The sequence below is a fragment of the Manihot esculenta genome, chromosome 18, assembly GCF_001659605.2.
Source record: "Manihot esculenta cultivar AM560-2 chromosome 18, M.esculenta_v8, whole genome shotgun sequence".
In the NCBI taxonomy this organism is placed as follows: Eukaryota; Viridiplantae; Streptophyta; class Magnoliopsida; order Malpighiales; family Euphorbiaceae; genus Manihot; species Manihot esculenta.
The window spans coordinates 5,013,464-5,031,295 of record NC_035178.2 but is presented as its reverse complement, the minus strand read 5'-3'; the positions used below and the strand labels follow the sequence as shown (position 1 = coordinate 5,031,295).

Here is a 17,832-nt window from a genome sequence, read left to right as displayed (position 1 = left end):
TTTACTGTCCATTTCATAACTTATTGATTTCAAATTATGTATATAATATATTAAAAATTAATTTAAAGTTAAATTTAATATTTTTAAGTTCAAAAAACTTGAAAACTATTATATAATTGTTTACGGTAAATTTTAATAACATTAACTTTTTGTTTGAAAATAATTCACTTTGCAGCATAAATATTCAAATAAAATCTTATAAAATTATACATAGATTTATTTTCTTTTAAAATTATTTTTAAGTTAAAAAAATTAAAATTTTAATTTCAAACAAAATAAATAATAAAGAATAATTAAATCAAAATTATTGCAAAATTTACCATAAAAAAATGAATAAAATCTCCAATCAACATGTCCATAATTACATTAAACTAGGCAAAGGTAAATGATGTGCTTTAAACTTCTACTGCTACTGATAATAATTTATCAACAAAAGGTCATTTTTATACATTGAACTTTAAACTTCTTTTTTATGAAAAGAAAAAAAATTAAACTTCTCCAGACTAGAAAGGGAAAATAATTTAGACTCCATTTATTTACGCAAAATAATTTTTAAAATGAAAAATATTTTTATTAAATAAAATAAATTATGAAAAATATTTTTTTTTATTTTTAACTGTAATTTTAAAAATATAAAATATTTTACGAAAAATAGAGGATATCAATAAATTTATATATTAACGCTAATAAAAATATTAAAGTGCATAAAATATTTTTTATCAGAAAATTAATTTTTATTGGTTAATTTTCATAAGTGTTTTAAACATTAAAAAAATAAAAAAATATTTTATTAGAAAATACACTACGGAAGTCTTTTTTTTTTTTTTTTTTTAATCCTCCGAAGAGAGCATTTTCGTTAGTAAAAATGGAAATGGATTAAGAAAACTGTATTAACCGTACTGCGAGGGCAATCGCGAAATTAAGTGGACTGTAGGGGTGTAACTTTTTACGTAATTTTGCTTATTCTTCTACTCTCTCTCTCTACCCTTGGGCATTCTCTCGATTCCTGAGTCACGCCATTGAATCAAAAAGTTCTGAAGAAATACCGAGCTCAGATCTCGCAATTCCAACCTTAAAAGCCACACAAAGATTTGCAATCGGATCAGGTAAATGCTCGTCCCTGATCCTCAAGTAATCTCCAATATTCTAGCTTCGATAATTTTTATTTACCTGTTTGTGTCGATTCTAAATCCGTAAGTTTTTCGATTATACTATTAATGGTTCCGTCTTCAATTTTTCAATCAGTTTATTTATGTAATAATCGTTTTAATATCAATATATAAATTTTTTCATTGTTGGCTTCCATTCGATCTCTTGGCAGCTCATTAAGAGTATTTCAATTTTATTAGTCTGAAGTTATATTCTTAACTAGCTTTACTGATTTTCAGTTGATACAAGTATTACTTTATTAATGTTTGACTATTGTATCGTTGCTGAGAGGTAATCAGAATAATGCATTCAATAATTGTCCGAGGCACTGCTCAGTGCTCAGTTCCTTTTATATGTGTGTGTGTGAGTGCATGTGTTTGTTTTCATGCTATTTCGTTTGGTTAATTTTTTTATCAACATTATTATTACTATAAATCTTTTTGGTTAGTGGGTCTACATTGTTTTTGAAACATTACTGCTTTATGCTGACCTAAAATTGTTTTCAATCTCGTGAAACAGACGTTTAGGTCGTCAGAAGTGATGGCCTGGAGTGACTACTTGTGTCTCATTTGTCAGATAATGAAGTTCTAATTTTCATGATAGTTATTAGTGGGAGACATGAACATTGTTAAGGGTGTAGCAGATCTCATTCGAAGGACGTCCAGTCTCCAAACTGGTGAGTCTTCAGGGTCATCAGCTGAGAGGTTTCCTCCCCCTGCTCCAAAAATCCGTTTCAGGTACCTTTCTTGGCTAGTCTGAAACTTGACAAGCTGATGGTTAAAGAATTCATTTTTGGTATCTTGTGCGGCTTCGATAAGAATAGAAGATTCTAGCTGTGTTGGGCATCTTAAAGTGGGAATAAAATTGTTAGATGTTCAGATGTTTGTCCATGTATTGTTTCTATGCTGGATTACTGTTTAAAATTAAATTTGCTTACATATTGAAGAGAGTAAACTGCTATTGTTCAACATCTTCTATTCATTCATATTCTTCAAATAAAACTTTGACCTTTAGGGGCTCACTTGTGACCTGTGATTCTTCAAAGAATTAACATTGATGAGCTGACAAAGCTTGCCTTTTTGCCATATGCATTATGTGCCTTAATGAGAGCGTGTCACTTCTTCATCTATTTCTTCATTGCAGTGCCTCTTGGTATATTAGGAATCATTCATTTGGCATTTTTGAGAAAAAAATTAGTAATGTTCCAAATCTTAGTCATGATATTTTGCCAAAGGGAAAGGATGTTATAAATTATGGTAGTTGATTGAGAAATATTTTCATATCTAACAACCAAGAGTTTTCTGTGCACTCACTTTGGAATAAAGTAGTCTCTTATGTCCTCTTCGTGTTTTCTACCTTAGAAAGTCTGAAAGGGTTGTCTCTTGGTTTAACACAAGTGGAGGACATTGTTTCATTTCCACTTTGACAGAAGGATATCATCTGCTTCATTTTATATTTATTTCTTTCTTTATTAAAATCCAATGCTTTTTCTATAAAGATCGGAGAGGTTAGGGTTATAGGGTTTAGTTATGCCTTTGCACTCTTTTGGTTTGGTGGGATATTAAGGTAAGTAGTTTTATTACCTCTCTGTGATCCTAATGGATCTTGGTCTTGTCATAAGGTTACCATCTTCCTAACAATGACTATGGGCACTTCATTTGATCCATTTTCTCTTTTTGGTTTTTGTTAGTGAAGTGGGTGAAGAAGGAATTTTGCATGCACTTTGGGAGAAATATGAGAATACCATGGAAAAGGTATGACTACAAATTTCACGGGTTTACATTTTCTAATATTAATATTTGGTTGTTGTATAGCTTTAATAAATTCGCATTTTGATTGTTTGCCTATGTAACATGTGATTTACTTCCCTAGCAATCTATGCAATTAAGGATTTTCATTTATGGAAGGAATAATGCTATATAATCTAGAGAAACATTTAATTTTGTTTCACATGTGTCTGTTCACATTTTATATAGAAAAATTGTAATGGTTGCCACTTTAAATGGTTTCTGTTTCTAAATGGAGAAGTTTTAAAGGCTTCAAAGTTCAAACTATTTAAAGTCAAAACAAGTTTATATAGAAAAAAATCTTAATTGATTTTCAAATTTTATACTTCTAGGTTTAAAAGAAAATCTTAGTTGTTGTTGTTGATGTTGTTATTAGGTTGAAAAGAAAAGGTTGTTTCATGTTTTCCTCAAGCACTTTCTAGTTGTGTACAAGAACTGGGAACCTATTAATGCTGGTCAATTGCTAGAGGCTACTTCAGTTGCAGACTATCCACTAGGAGTTGATGATGTGATTGTTGGTTGTGTTGTTGGACACCCTGCTGAGGTCATTCTGATATTGACTGAAGAGATCGTAAAGTTAACCACTTTGGTTACTGATTGTAAGTTGAGTTTTCTATTCTATTGTACAAGAAATTAGATTGGAGAGTAGTTTATTGTTAGAAAAAGCTGTTGATGAACTATCTTAGGGCTTGTTTGATTTAAATGTTGAACACCATTGATAACTGTTGCTGATAGCTTATTATACCTTATATATTTTAAGTGGCAAAACTATGTCAAGTTGTTATTTTTGATATGTAAAATGACAAATAAGGTATGTACCATGTTATTTTATTATTTAAATAGATATAAATTAATAATTTATTACACAACATACATAAGAATTAAAAATATAATTTTAAAATACAATTATTTCTATGCATATACATAGATATTTTTTTTCATATAAGAATGAAGTTTATAACTAGTTTATTATTAATTATAATATTTTTATATTTATTTATTTATTATGTATTGTAATTTTAAATAATTTATTGATATAAAAATTAGCTTAAAGGTCAAATAATTTATAATTAATAAATTTTAAAAAGGTTAATATAGTACAAATAAAAAATAAAATCATATAAGCTGACAATTGATGAGAAACAGATCTAATTGTAGAGCTAATGCAAATTAATTTAAAGGTAAAATAATTTAACGTTAATAAAATTTAAAATGGTAATATAGTACTAGTATAAAATAAAATCACACGAGCTATCAATTGATAAGAAACAAATATAATTATGGAGCTGATACAAAATGTGTTTGATACTTAATAGATATCCTATCAATTGCCTATTAGCAATTGACCATTGTTTAAAGGATTACTAACTATCTTGGTTCAACTATTTGGACGCTTATCAGATATTAGCTATATTCAGTTGTACCAAACATTTCTTCGTTGTCTCTTGTAGGTTGCCGGTGTTGAGAAATTTAATTGGTTTGAATTCTAGGGATTTTAAAGCAGTATAATGTTTAAAAATGGTAGAGTTCTGTTATGAACTAACATTTGGTCATTTGGTAATTAACTTTATGGTTTTTTTTAATCATTTTTTCATTGCAGGTTGGTCGGAGGTTGCTTCAGATACTTGTATCTATTCCTTAGGGCTTTTTTTCAAAATTAAAAAAAAAAACTAAATGTGAAATACAAGGAAACAAATAAAATATGGCTCAATGAATTTGGAATTTTGAAAAACTGAATAACTCTAATTGATCCCTTTCCCTCTTCAGAATTCTTTAAGACGTGTTCACAACTTCACATTATATTTCTACTAAAGGTAGTCCGTTCTTTCATGATTAATTGGATTTTTTTTTCATTTTGTATGAAATGCATGGTTTTTGTGTTAATTCAAAATACTTCAATCCAATTTACCTAAATTAGTCCAGCCTATTGAACCCCTTTTGGTTTGTCTAATACACATTACAATGCTTTTTTCTAGATAGGATATTTTGCAAGTATAGTACGTGATTTATTGTTTGTTTGATACCCAGCAAGAGTAAGTATTTCTGATTACATAATTAGTTACTTTCTTTTTATTGTATTACTTGTTGATCTTATTTGACCCTATTTTGCTTTTATTTGCATATGCGTATTGTTTTAATGTCCTCTTCACTTTGTTCCAGTAAATATCACTATGGTGCCCTCCAAAACAGACTTATCAGAGACTTCCACAAGCTTGGCTCTCCCATCTGAAGGGTTGCAAGTATTGGATGTTTTAACAGTAATAACACGTTCAATGCATAATTGCAAAGTTTTTGGCTACTATGGTGGGATTCAAAAGTTAACTGCACTAATGAAAGGTATTCTTAATGTTATCATCTGTCTGCAGTTTCTTTTTGAATGTCGATACTAGTTGTTTTGACATCTAGTTGGTGCAAGATTTGTTTGCCTTGGTAGTTTTTCTAACACTACGAGTGATGAACTTCCTATAACATGATGTCTTTGAGCTAAATTTCTTGTTATATGACTTTTTAAAGGTTGTTTTCCCCCCTAATATATTCTTTTAGTATGTTATATTAACTGGTTCTCTGGATATTGTGGACATGCTTTCCATTTTTTACAGGTTGCGTTGTCCAATTCAAATCATTAACGGGTGCTCTATCTGGTGATGAGAGTTTACCTAACCTTATTGTAGAGAAGGCGCAACTTTTGCAAAAAATACTTACTTATGTGGTGTCAATAATATGTGGCTTTATTGATCTGAACACAGCTCAGTTGTATAGAGGTTCTGTAGAATTTTCTTCCTCAGGGTGGTTTGCATCTTCAATTGACTCTTCTACTAGTTTAAAGATTCCTACTGAAACAAGGCTATATTGGCATCAAAAGGCAGTTGTATCAGTGATGGAAGCAGGTGGCCTCAATTGGTTAGTAGGTAAGGTAGGCACTTCTAAGTTCTTTATGCATGTTGAAGCATGACTTGTCAGAGCATGTAGGATAGTTGTACCTAACACATTTGAATTGCTGTAAAATTTTTGTGGTTATACTGAAGAGTGAAAAATGTGATCCTTGCATTTTCTTGCAGCTATGATGAATAAATCATATTCTAAATCTATCTTAAGATATAACTACATTATCTTCAAGAGTGCTCCTTGTTATGTGGCCATAAATACCATGAGCGTCACTTATGTTAATTTAGTTCTTTATCTTGTTGAGCAGAGACTGAAGAGCTTAGTTTATAGTCATTGTTGGCCTTGAGTCATGTTGCTGCCACTTGCAATCAAATATTTGAGTCCTTTCTTTTGCGAAACATTTCATGTCATTCAACATACATTACAACTGTGTTGGAATTGGCACCAAAAATAACCAAGTGTTGACAACTATAGTCTGTATGTTGTATGTTTTTTTAATTATATTCGATGATTGTTTGATTCTACTGCTTCTGCATTGCTGTGGGATAGAAAATTGAATCTTAAAACTATCTTCCTGCTTATCTCTATCTCTTAATTTAAGTTCCCTTGAGGGTTAAACATAAAATCCACAGCCAATTCTGATTTCTGATGGCAAGTTTACATGTCATATTTCTTATACCAAGTTAAAGTGGTATTTCTGATGAAATATCTATTCCTGGTTATTCAATTTTTCATTCACCGAAATTGTTTGTGTTCCAGAGCTGTTGCGTGTTATCAGAAGGTTTAGTTTGAAAGAACAGTTGATGGATGTATCACTTCAGTACTTAACTATGAGGGCCCTTCATTTAGCATTATCTGAAAATCCACGGGGTCAAAATCATTTCAAAAGTATTGGAGGGCTTGAAGTTCTGTTGGATGGACTGGGAGTTCCATCAGTTAATGTGCTTTTCTTGAAGAATGCCTTTTATGTTGATGAGAAGAGGTAATTTTATTAATTGCCCAAGTTGCATGCACTTCTTAAGTAATCTGAGATGATTGCATATTGTGGTGCTAGGAGTATATATGAACCGTAAGAGAATCTTTATTGAGTACGAGGATCATGATAGTTTTATGAGATGAGTGCATATTATGCTTGGAGCATTGATGAACAGGAAGAATCTTTATTGAATATGATGATCATGATAGCTTTATGACGTTTTGTATGCAACAAAAGGTCATGTAGGCAGTGTAGTTCTAAGGTAAAAGAGAACTGATTAATTTAGCTTTTTTCCCCTTATTACTTAGTGTCGAGGCACTCGCACTGTTTCCTTGTCTGTCTAGGCAATATGTTCACATCCTAATCTAATTTTTGACACTCCATCCACCAAAAAAAAATTGACGACATGAATAATATGGATTAAGAATTCATGATTTTTCAGTAAGCGTACTCACTGCTTTGCCTTATTCTATCCCATTTCCTAAGGCAGCACACACAAGGAACTATTCTGCTTCAGCTACAGTCTCTTAGTTCGGAGTTTTAACTCTTTCTTTCCTCTGATGAATCTTTGGTTTACTCCAGAACTGGTTACATCTCCATTGCTTCGAACTTTCTTTCAGATTTGACCTAGCATCAACCCTACCTTGTTTAATGTGGTGTCCAATGATTCATAGGGTAAATTGTGTTACATTGTGGTTTCACTGTTTGCTTCTGATCAAAATGTCTTTGGTTGTATCTGTGGATCTTTCTATGTTCTCACAGCCCATACTATCATGTGAAGATCCTTGTGTATAAAAGTGCAATGTGGACTGTGGACCTAGTAGAGTCAATTACATATCTATGCTCCTACATCACATGACCAGACTTGTTCCTTTGTTGGAAACCTTAATAGTCTCAAAAAGCTAACTCCTGTGAGGTCCATTTCATGGATAGTGGATACAGGGGGAGGTTGTAAGGTGCTGTGCCTGTGCATGTACTGGATTTGACTATTTGCCAAAAACTTTTCTGAGCAGTTTCAGTATGTCCTACTGGTGTACAGTACCTCTCTTATTGCCTATTTGATATTGGTTCTCCAGTTTGAAGGGATTGTCTAGACAATACAGTCTGTGAGGACAACATCTCACATTATGCCATCAACTACAACTGGTGAACTTGTTACTTCATTGAGATGTTTCTCTTTCATATTTCTCCTCCTCATTACCAAATCTCTGGAATCTGCTCTTCTTGAGTGCTCTGAACTAAATTTTATGTTCTTGAGAAGGATGGCTTACAACTTTGGCTCCGACCTAGCTTTAGAAGCAGGGCAGGCTTGCCGAAGTTTATTTCTGTTGGAGGAGTTGGGGGTTGAGAAGCTAAAACTTTTTGTGATTTTACTTTGAATGTTCTGGTATTGCAGGAGTTATGGTTTTTGGTTGATGTCCTGAGCCTTTTACCTTATTAATCTCTTACTCTTTCTCTGTCCTTGAATTTAATATGGTTTGTTGCATTAAACATCTGACATTAATTTTTGTGCATCTAAGCTGTTGCTTATGTCTTGACACCATTTCTCTTAGTATGATTTGGTGCTGAAAAATATAAGTGTTGACTATATCATTTCTTTTCCTAAGATGCAATAGCAAGATATCTGATAATGAGTAGTATGATTTCTTTTCCATATTTTTATTTATTATCTAGTGGAAACTTATTTTTTTTCTTTTAACTTTTCAATAAGACTCTTTATCATGCATTCTCTAATATTTTGGTAAATTTTTACTGCAGAGAAGATAATCTTTTACTGAAAATTTTTCAGCTTCACATTCTTTCCTTGACAGTTCTGAGAGAGGCTGTGTATCCTTGAATCAGTCCACCGTGTTTGAACTCAAGTTGCTCACCTTCCTACACATTTATAGTTTTATACATGATTTTGTGTGTTCTGCTGTACTCTTTTCATAATAAAGGAAGTTTCAATGTGGTCTGACAATGAATGTGCAAGAAGTGCTCTGGCAGTCGGGCTTTGAATTGGTTAATTGCTCTTTTCAAATGTAAGGCTTAGGAGGTTTTTAATCTGTGTCCCAGTATACTTGTGCTGTAATTTATATGCTAACAATTAACAACTGATACTTCCCTTAACAAGTTTTCAGCTTTGGTAATTTGAACAACTTGCAATTTCTTTGTGAAAATGGAAGAATTCATAAATTTGCAAATAGCTTTTGTTCGCTTGCCTTCATGCTTCAAGAGTACAGGCAGAAGACCAAGGATTTGTCTATCCAGGATGATATTCAATTGCCTGTTTTTGACTCGAGTGAAAATCATGTAAAGATGGAGCTTTCTTTTTCCTTTCCAGCTGGTGCTTCATATTCTCAGTTTTGGAATGAATATGTTGACAAGTTGAGCAGGGTACTTTGTTCTTTCATAGCCACTCCAGAGAGTAATAAACCTCATCACGTCCCAGCAAGCACTGGTCGAATTACCATGCCAATTTCTTCATTGTATAGTGAACTTTCAATTAAGTGGACCATGAGGGTTCTTGTCACAGTCTTCCCTTGTATCAAGGCTTGTTCAGTTCGAACTGAGTTGCCAAGCTATTTAAGGTGATTGATTCAAACTGTATGCTGTATTTTTCTCCTTTGTGGTGGTTTAGGATATTAATAACCAAATTTGCTAGCAAGCTATTCATTTGTTTTTCCCTCGTATTATTTCCTCTATTTTCCTTTGTTATATTTTTATTTTGCTTATTCCTCCTGGGTTCTGCAGGGTCTTCGTCAATGTTCTGCAGCATTCTGTTCTGGATGCCTTCAGGAAGGTTCTTGCTTCATCACCTGCATCGCTTGAAGTATTTAGAGGAGAGGGGATATGGGACCTTCTCTTCTCTGAGAATTTTTTCTATTTTGGACTGTGTTCGGAAGAAATTTCTGGAGAGCATTGCAATGATAGCAGAGGATTTATGGAGAAGCTTGAAACAGCTTCTTGTAGTAGTACTGATGGCCAAACAAAGGCCAGTGGCATTGAAATCCTTCAGATGGAAATAATTTCGTTTTCAGAATTTGCAGCAACTTGTAATGGAAGTGTGCATAATTTGGTAGGTCCATTGATTCACTTGTTGATGTTCTTGCAGACATTTTTTTTTCTTTGGATAGTTTTTGGAGTTTTCTGTTTCTGTAGCATACAGATGACATGGATATGGGTTTTGATAATTTGATCCCGAACTTATTCTTTGAGTTTGTATGTGACCTTTTGTTTTTGAGGAGATCGAATACTACCGTATCTTTTTCTGTTTCAAATCCACCTTTAAGCCATGTTCTATGTTTTCTGTTCATGGAATTTGTTGCACCGTTTTCTCAACCTTTATATTCTTGAAGTGGTGTTGAAAGGAAAGGAAGAGTAGATATGACATGCAAATGCTTATGTTCCTATTTTCGATTGTAATGTCATTAGGGATAGTGAAATGTGCCAGTTTGTTTTGTGTAAAATTTGTTAGCTACTTGGATATGAGGACAATCTATATATGGCCGTTAGTGTCATGATATTTTATTTATGTCTTTTTTAGAGCTCTCTGAATGTTAGGCTTTGGTATTGGATGTTTGGGTCAGCTGGTGATTCCTTTCTATTGGCGTTGACCACAAAGGAGTGCACATCTTGTTGGTGCTTCTTAAAATGAAATAGGGGAAAAATGCCTGTTTGAACTGATTATACTGAAAGCTACGTTGTTGTTGTCCTGCATTTTCCTTACTTTTCATATTTGTTGCAGCCTGAGTTGTCTGGTTTGTTGGATGCCCTTGAACAATGTGCCTGTCATCCTGAGATTTCCAGTGTCCTTGCAAAGAGTCTACTTCGAATACTGCAGCTTTCATCTGAGAAGACAGTTGCTTCCTTTAAGTCACTTGGTGCAGTTCCTCGTGTGCTCAAAGTTGCTTCCATCCAAGCAAAAGAGTCAAGAAGGTCTGGAAAGACGAGCCCTTCTCTGGGGAAAGTGCCTCAACCTTGTAGTGGCTTGACATCTGATTCGCCAGATCCGGCTCAGATCCGGCTTGAATGCATGGAAATATGCATGCGTCTTTTCACTGAATTTTTTTCAATAGCAGAAGATGCAAAAACTTTTGTGTTGCATGATTCGACTTGTATTGATTGTTTATTTGATTTATTTTGGGAAGAGGGCATGAGAAATGTTGTCCTTGGACACATTCTTGACCTTATGAAGGTATTTTGTATACTTGTCTTAACTTGATATATAAATTTCCGTTGCTATCAAATGTTAGGGTGTCTGAACTTTTACCTTTCCCTCCCTTCAGATAGTACCGTCATCTGCAGAAGATCAAAAGGCAAAGTTACAATTATGTTCAAAATATTTAGAAACATTCACTCAAATAAAGGAAAGGGAAAAGCGTTTTGCACAACTGTCTATTGATCTATTGGTTGGAATGAGGGAGATGCTCCTGACTGATTCTGAGGTAAATTGTTACTCTTAGATCCTTTTTTCTTCTCAGGTTCCTGTGACCGTTTGGTTTTGAGAGGACTCATAATTGCTCACCAATTTTTTCTTTTTCTGTTCTTTCCCTTTCCTTCAGTATTATCAGGCCTTGTTTCGTGATGGTGAGTGCTTTTTGCATGTTGTTTCTTTACTAAATGGCAATCTTGATGAGGAAAGTGGGGAGAACTTGGTTTTAAACGTCCTTCAGACTCTTACCTGTCTCCTTGCAAGCAATGACAGCTCAAAGGTAATTCTTTTCTTTTGTTTCCTTCGCATGTGTAACTGGGAGCTTGATCTATATTTCTGTTCTTTTGGATTCAGTTAGATTTGAATGGTGATTTAAATATGAGGCTTTAGCTCAAATTGTATAACCGAAAAAAAATCTGTGTATTATAAGTGCATTCTGAATGAGAGTTCATCTGTGTTCCTACATCTAACTGCAACTCCAAATTTGACTAATCAAGTAAATCCTGTCTTATAAATCTCTTTCAGGTAATATATTGGGAATAACAAAAGCCTTTAAATTTCAAATATTATCCTGATGAAATGTAAGCTTTTTAGTTTTCAAAATCTGTTATTGGATTGTTCTATGAGTCTTCTCTTGCTAAGCTAAATCCAAAGCATGTTTTATCTGCTGGACAAGTATTGTTCCTTCATTCCACCTATATAATGGTCGCATTGAGTTTAATCGTGATTAATACTATGTCAAAGGCTCTTGTAATTGATGCTTAGGAATCTGCTGAGAAATGTTGGTATATATTCAGGTGGAGACTCTTGGTTTTAAATTGTGGCTGCGGCTGCATTCATGGCCATGGTTGTGAGCAACAGAAGTAGTCGTATAACGACTGTAACATAACAGTAACAGCCAAGCACTATGCAAAATTTTTTAAACAAATTTGCAAATTTCATGAAATAGGTAGATTTTGGTAGATACAGGTAGAACTAAGATACACAACTATATAATAATTATAAATACATCAAATAAATACATTAAGTCTATCTTTCTTAAGCAACATTAGCATTAATTAAGGTATATTCAAAATAATTATGTACATAGTATATAACTAACCATATTAACACAGTGACAAATTGATTTTTTAATTGTTAAAAACAGATTCTACTAGAAAAATTTCAAAATATCTTTTTCAATTTGTTCAACTTACATATTAAAAAATATGTTGTACTATAACTAAGATAAGTATTAAATTTACAATGAATTAAGTTTTAAACTTACTATTAATTTAAAGTGAAGCTGAAATGTTTATTTGATGTTATTTTATAATTAATAATGTATTTTAATAAAAACGACAACTAATGAAAGGAATTAGCAAGCACAGAAAAAAGACTCACCTATTATAAGAATCAGCTGTGGAATAGAGATATTTATTATGATTGTTAGCTTAAAAGGAGAGATTTGTAGAACTGGAAGGAGAAATTTGAGTACAATTTTGAGAGAATATGATAAAAACCATTACATTGGGTGGTAACGTAATGGTGGTAACAGCCGTTACCCATACAACTTACGGGGTGCCTTTAACTATTGGGGTAACGGGTTTTTAACCCCTCAAAACCTTTAAATAACGACTGTTACGTTATTTAAAACCATTACAGAGTGAGAATTTGTCTATTTGCATAGATACATATGTCTGTGTAGTTGTGTTATCAAAGATATAGGAGGGGCTGGCGCTGATATTCTTGGGTCTGAACAGTACTTCTGTTTACCATTTGGCACTCCGTTATTAGTGTTTGACATAGCTACGACTAGATGAGAAGGTCCAGGAGGATGGCTTTATGGGCAGTGCAGAGTCACAACTGCAGAAGTATGATGCAAGTTGAAAGGAAAGAGAAGGTTATGGGAAAACACAAACTGGTGCTGAGCACTAGATGTTTAAATTGTTTGGGAATTTTGATAGGGTTTGAGATTCCTAAGCAGTTTAGGTCTTTCAGTATTTGTAGGTCTCAATGTCATCTGTTATTTGATTTACATTCTTGGTTTCAGTAGTTATTTGTCACTGAAAGTCGAGTTTATACAAGTCATTTGTTGTTGTTAATATTTTGCTTATAAATAACAATGAAGGGGGAAAACAAATTTTTTGGTGATTATTTTGTACAACTAATTTAATTACTATAAGGTAGTTTGTCAACTTATGCCTCTTTATTTCTGCTAAATATTATTTCTGGTGTATGTTAAATTGTCCTGCTACATTTGTCATTGTAAATTCAGGCATGTATGCTTTTGTACAAGTACTCCCTCTCTCTCACATTAAAGTTTTGAATGCACATCTATCTTATTTTCAAACTTCTTGAGCCATTATTTTCTAGGCGTCATTTAGAGCTCTAGTGGGCAAGGGCTATCAGACAATTCAGCGTTTGCTGCTGGACTTTTGTCAATGGAGGCCGAGTGAAGCACTTTTAACTGCGCTTCTGGATATGCTTGTTGATGGAAAGTTTGATATAAAAGCGAACCCTCTCATAAAGGTGACATCCTTACCTTGAAGATATCTGGAGTAATTGTTATCTGAATTGGATTGCACTTATTTCTTTGTTGATCAAACACTTTATATATCTGCAACACTTTAACTAAATGAATAGTGCTTCTCATTATTTTTCCCCTTGTTCTGGTTCAGAATGAAGATGTGATCATACTTTATCTGAGCGTCTTGCAGAAGGTTGGTAATTCATCCCCCCCCCAACTCTCTATGTTTGATCACACTTCCTTTTTTTTTCCCCTTCTCTCTCTCTCTTTCTCTTTACTACCATTATCTATTTCCCTCTCTCTCTGCAATTACGTCACAACAATTCCATTCTATTTTATTACTTGCTATTTTGTGATTGGGCAGAGCAGTGACTCCTTGCAGAACAATGGGCTCAATCTGTTTCTGCAGCTGCTCCGAGATTCCATTTCCAATCGAGCGTCATGCTTCAGAGCAGGGATGCTTAATTTTCTTCTTGATTGGTTTGCTGAAGAAGATAATGATAGTGTCATTTTGAAAATTGCACAATTGATTCAGGTTATTGGTGGGCATAGCATATCTGGGAAGGATATTCGTAAAATCTTTGCTCTCCTCCGAAGTGAGAAAGTGGGAAGTCGGCAGCAGTATTGCTCACTGTTGTTGACCACTGTGTTGTCAATGTTAAATGAGAAGGGACCTACTGCCTTTTTTGACCTCAATGGGAGAGATTCTGTGAGTGTACGCAGTTTCCTGGAAACTACTTGAAGAAAGTATCCTCTAGCTCAAAGACTGATTTTGAATGATAGCTTCTCTTAGGTTTATGCCTCATGTTGAAGTGTTAGTGCATATTATGTGGCTTATTCTTGCTTTCTGTGGAACTTTATTTATGTTAAATTTTTAAGATGAGAGTGCTTTTTGCTATGGGTCAAGTTAGCTGGATGGTGGGTCTAGATATGTGCAACCATGTTATGCCTGAAGAGTTGCACCTTTGTGCATAACAATAAATAGTTTTTGACCTCAGGGCTTTTGTCCTTTAAGGAACCTATTTGCTCATTTGTGTTTCAGTCTTTTTTAAGCTTTATAAATTCTAACTTTTGTTTTGTTATCAATCTTTTCAGTTATTTTTTCTTACATACACGGATTAAATACCCCCCCCCCCCCCCAACAACTTCTTCCCTCTTTTCTATTGAAAATTTATAGTATTTCTCATCAAAAGAGATATCATATTTTAATTTATTTTCAAAGAATTCATGTGAGTGATTTTTAATCCTTGGGGCTCTTTTAATTTATTGTGGAAAAGTTACCCATCAAAAGATGCAAATTGTTTTAATCCTTCTGAATCTTTTAGTATTATTGTGGAAAAGTTACACCAAACTATGCAAATATTTGTGCACTGTGCATACTCTTGCTTGTACTGCCTTTTCTAGAATACTGACTGTTGTTCGCAATGTTTCTTTTGGCATTGCAGAATCTTACATGTATCGAGTCATCATAGTAGTGTTTGATGTAGTTATAGGTGCATGTATTATTGAATATTACTTTCTTCTTGGTTTGTTAATGGAAAAACAAGGATGAGAATAAGTCTTGTTGGTTTTTTTCCCTTTTTATATTTGAAGAATTTTGGAAAAATTTTGAGTATTCTTATATTTCACTCTTAATCTTTACAATTGGTCTACATGACTATTTATACACAAAGAATTATATCTAAACAGGAAGCAAATAATCAAATAATAATTATAGAGATAATTAAGGATCCTAATCAGATCAAATCATATCCCTAGAATCAGCTAGGATTAGCAAATAAGTCAATACTCCCCCTCAAGTTGGAGAAAAAAAGTTGCACATGCCCAACTTGCAAATCATATTATGGTAGATCTTGTTGTTGAGCCGTTTAGTAAATAAGTTCGCAAGTTGCCCAGTAGAAGTCACATGAACTATGCTCAAGACACCGTCTGTTAATTTTTCTTTAATGAAGTGCCGATCAATTTCAATATGTTTCGTCCGGTCATGTTGGACTGGATTTTGCGCTATACCTATAGCAGCTTTATTGTCACAATACAAAGTTATCTTGTCTCTCTCGGGCAATCTCAACTCTTCCAATGACTTCTGCAACCATAAGAGTTCACACACACCTTGAGCCATTGCTTTTTATTCTGCTTCAGCACTTGATCGAGTAACAACACTTTGTTTTTTGCTTCTCTAGGTGACAAGGTTCCTTCCCACAACTGTGCAGTAGCCAGAGGTAGATCTCCTCTCATCGAGAGATCTTGCCCAATCTGCATCTGTAAAAACTTCAACTCGGAGGTGACCATGTTTGGAGTAAAGAAGCCTTTTCTCTGGCGCAAACTTTAGGTATCTCAAGATGCAAAGTACAGTCTGCATACGAGTCTTGCGAGGGTCATGCATGAATTGGCTGACTAAGCGAATAGCATAGACTATACCCGATCGAGTGTGTAAGAGATAAATCAACCTTCCTACCAATCTCTGATATCTTCCAATATCCACGGACTCACCAATTCCTGCTTTCAGCTTGTGATTACTTCCAATGGGAGATTCTACTAGTTTACACTCCATCATACCAGTTTTTTCCAAAAGATCTAGAATGTATTTTTTTGGGAGATGAAAATTCCTTTTTTTGATCTAGCCACCTCGATACCTAAGAAATATTGCAGTTTTCCTAGATCTTTGATTTCAAATTCCTAAGCCAACAACCTCCTTAGTTGAGCCATTTCTTCTTTGTCATCACCTGTCACTACTATATCATCAACATACACAATAAGAAGGGTGGTCTTACCCTTGTAATGGTTGATAAACAAAGTGTGATCAACATTGCTTTCTTGGTAACTGTTGAATCCCACATCGATTGTGGAAAGGAGTAATGTGTCCCTTATATGGGTCATAGGCACTCTTCCCCCTTGAGCTAGCTTTTGGGGTGAGTTAGGCCTGACCCAAATTTAACATGGTATCAGAGCCTCCCCATCCGATGTTGGGCCTCCTATAAAAATATCACCCACCAGCAAAATTCTGGGCCTGAGGGGGTGTGTTGAATCCCAAATCGGTTGTGGAAAGGGGTAATGTGCCCCTTATATGGGCCATAGGCACTCCTCCCCATTGAGCTAGCTTTTAGGGTGAATTAGGCCTGGTTCAAATTTAACAGCAATCAAAGAACATCATGGCTCTGCTAAACCTGTCAAACCAAGCTCGGAGAGATTGTTTTAGCCCATACAAAGCCTTTTTTAATCTGCATAACTTTTCTTGTGTCTTCTCATCAGCGAACCCAAGAGAAATTTTCATGAACACATCTTTCTCTAAATCTCCATGGAGGAAACATTCTTCACATCAAACTATTGCAAGTCCCGGTCCAAGTTGGTGCGCAAGATAACAGAACTCTGATTGAGTTCATTTTTTGCAACTGGGGCAAATGTCTCTCGGTAATTCACTCCATAGGTTTGGGTGAATTCTTTAGCAATCAATCTGGCCTTAAATCGTTCAGTTGTGCCATCAGCGTGGTGTTTCACTGTGAATACCCACTTACAGCCAACGAGTTTCTTCCTAGGTGGGAGAGTGACAAGCTCCCAGGTTTCATTTTTAGCCAATGCTTTCATCTCTTCAATCATTGCTTCCTTCCATTTAGGATCTGCAAGAGCTTTCTTCCAATCCTGTGGAGTAGATACAGAGGAAATAGATAAGGCAAAGGCTCTATAAGAAGGAGAAAAGGATTCATAAGAAACAAAGTTAGAAATAGGATGTTTAATACAAGATCTGACTAATTTTCTTTGTGCAATAGGTTTATCTAAGTCATTGGAGCATTCAATAGTTGTGGGTAACTCACCAGAAGAAGATTCTTGACTGGGCAACTCACCAGAAGAAGATTGTTGATTCTGAGTAGATTGCATAATGGCTTCTTCTGCCTTATCTCTTCTCGAATATCTTCTCAAATCTAGCTTGTTCAAATGACCAATTCTTTCTCCCTGATTGGACATCTCCCCCTGTTTACTAGAATTCAAACTCTCTAGTTGAACCATATTTTTGCAGTAGTATCAATTAACAAATAGGATTTAGAGATATGAGGTTGCATAGAGTTAAGTAACTATGTCATAACAAGACAATTATACAAGTCCCATTGAGGAAAAT

The 17,832-nt window shown here is 34.2% G+C and overlaps 1 protein-coding gene across 6 annotated transcripts in view; it reads left to right on the top strand.

Annotated features, from left to right (window-relative positions):
- The first annotated feature begins 939 nt into the window (after positions 1–939).
- Positions 940–17,832, top strand: part of LOC110606349 (BEACH domain-containing protein B) — a 43,031-nt gene continuing 26,138 nt past the window's right edge. Inside the window, exons 1-16 of one of the 6 annotated variants that reach the window (XM_021745117.2) lie at positions 940–1,106; positions 1,669–1,886; positions 2,840–2,903; positions 3,313–3,535; positions 5,097–5,273; positions 5,537–5,845; positions 6,582–6,804; positions 8,557–8,625; positions 8,919–9,368; positions 9,532–9,856; positions 10,526–10,975; positions 11,067–11,225; positions 11,343–11,492; positions 13,568–13,723; positions 13,873–13,914; positions 14,086–14,430. In XM_021745117.2, coding sequence (XP_021600809.2) covers positions 1,768–1,886; positions 2,840–2,903; positions 3,313–3,535; positions 5,097–5,273; positions 5,537–5,845; positions 6,582–6,804; positions 8,557–8,625; positions 8,919–9,368; positions 9,532–9,856; positions 10,526–10,975; positions 11,067–11,225; positions 11,343–11,492; positions 13,568–13,723; positions 13,873–13,914; positions 14,086–14,430 — 3,261 coding nt within the window. In that variant the 5' untranslated portion in view covers positions 940–1,106; positions 1,669–1,767. Of the gene's footprint in view, positions 1,107–1,668; positions 1,887–2,839; positions 2,904–3,312; positions 3,536–5,096; positions 5,274–5,536; positions 5,851–6,581; positions 6,805–8,556; positions 8,626–8,918; positions 9,369–9,531; positions 9,857–10,525; positions 10,976–11,066; positions 11,226–11,342; positions 11,493–13,567; positions 13,724–13,872; positions 13,915–14,085; positions 14,431–17,832 lie in introns of those variants that run through there. The other 5 variants (XM_021745116.2, XM_021745112.2, XM_021745111.2 and 2 more) reach the window with 5 other exon arrangements.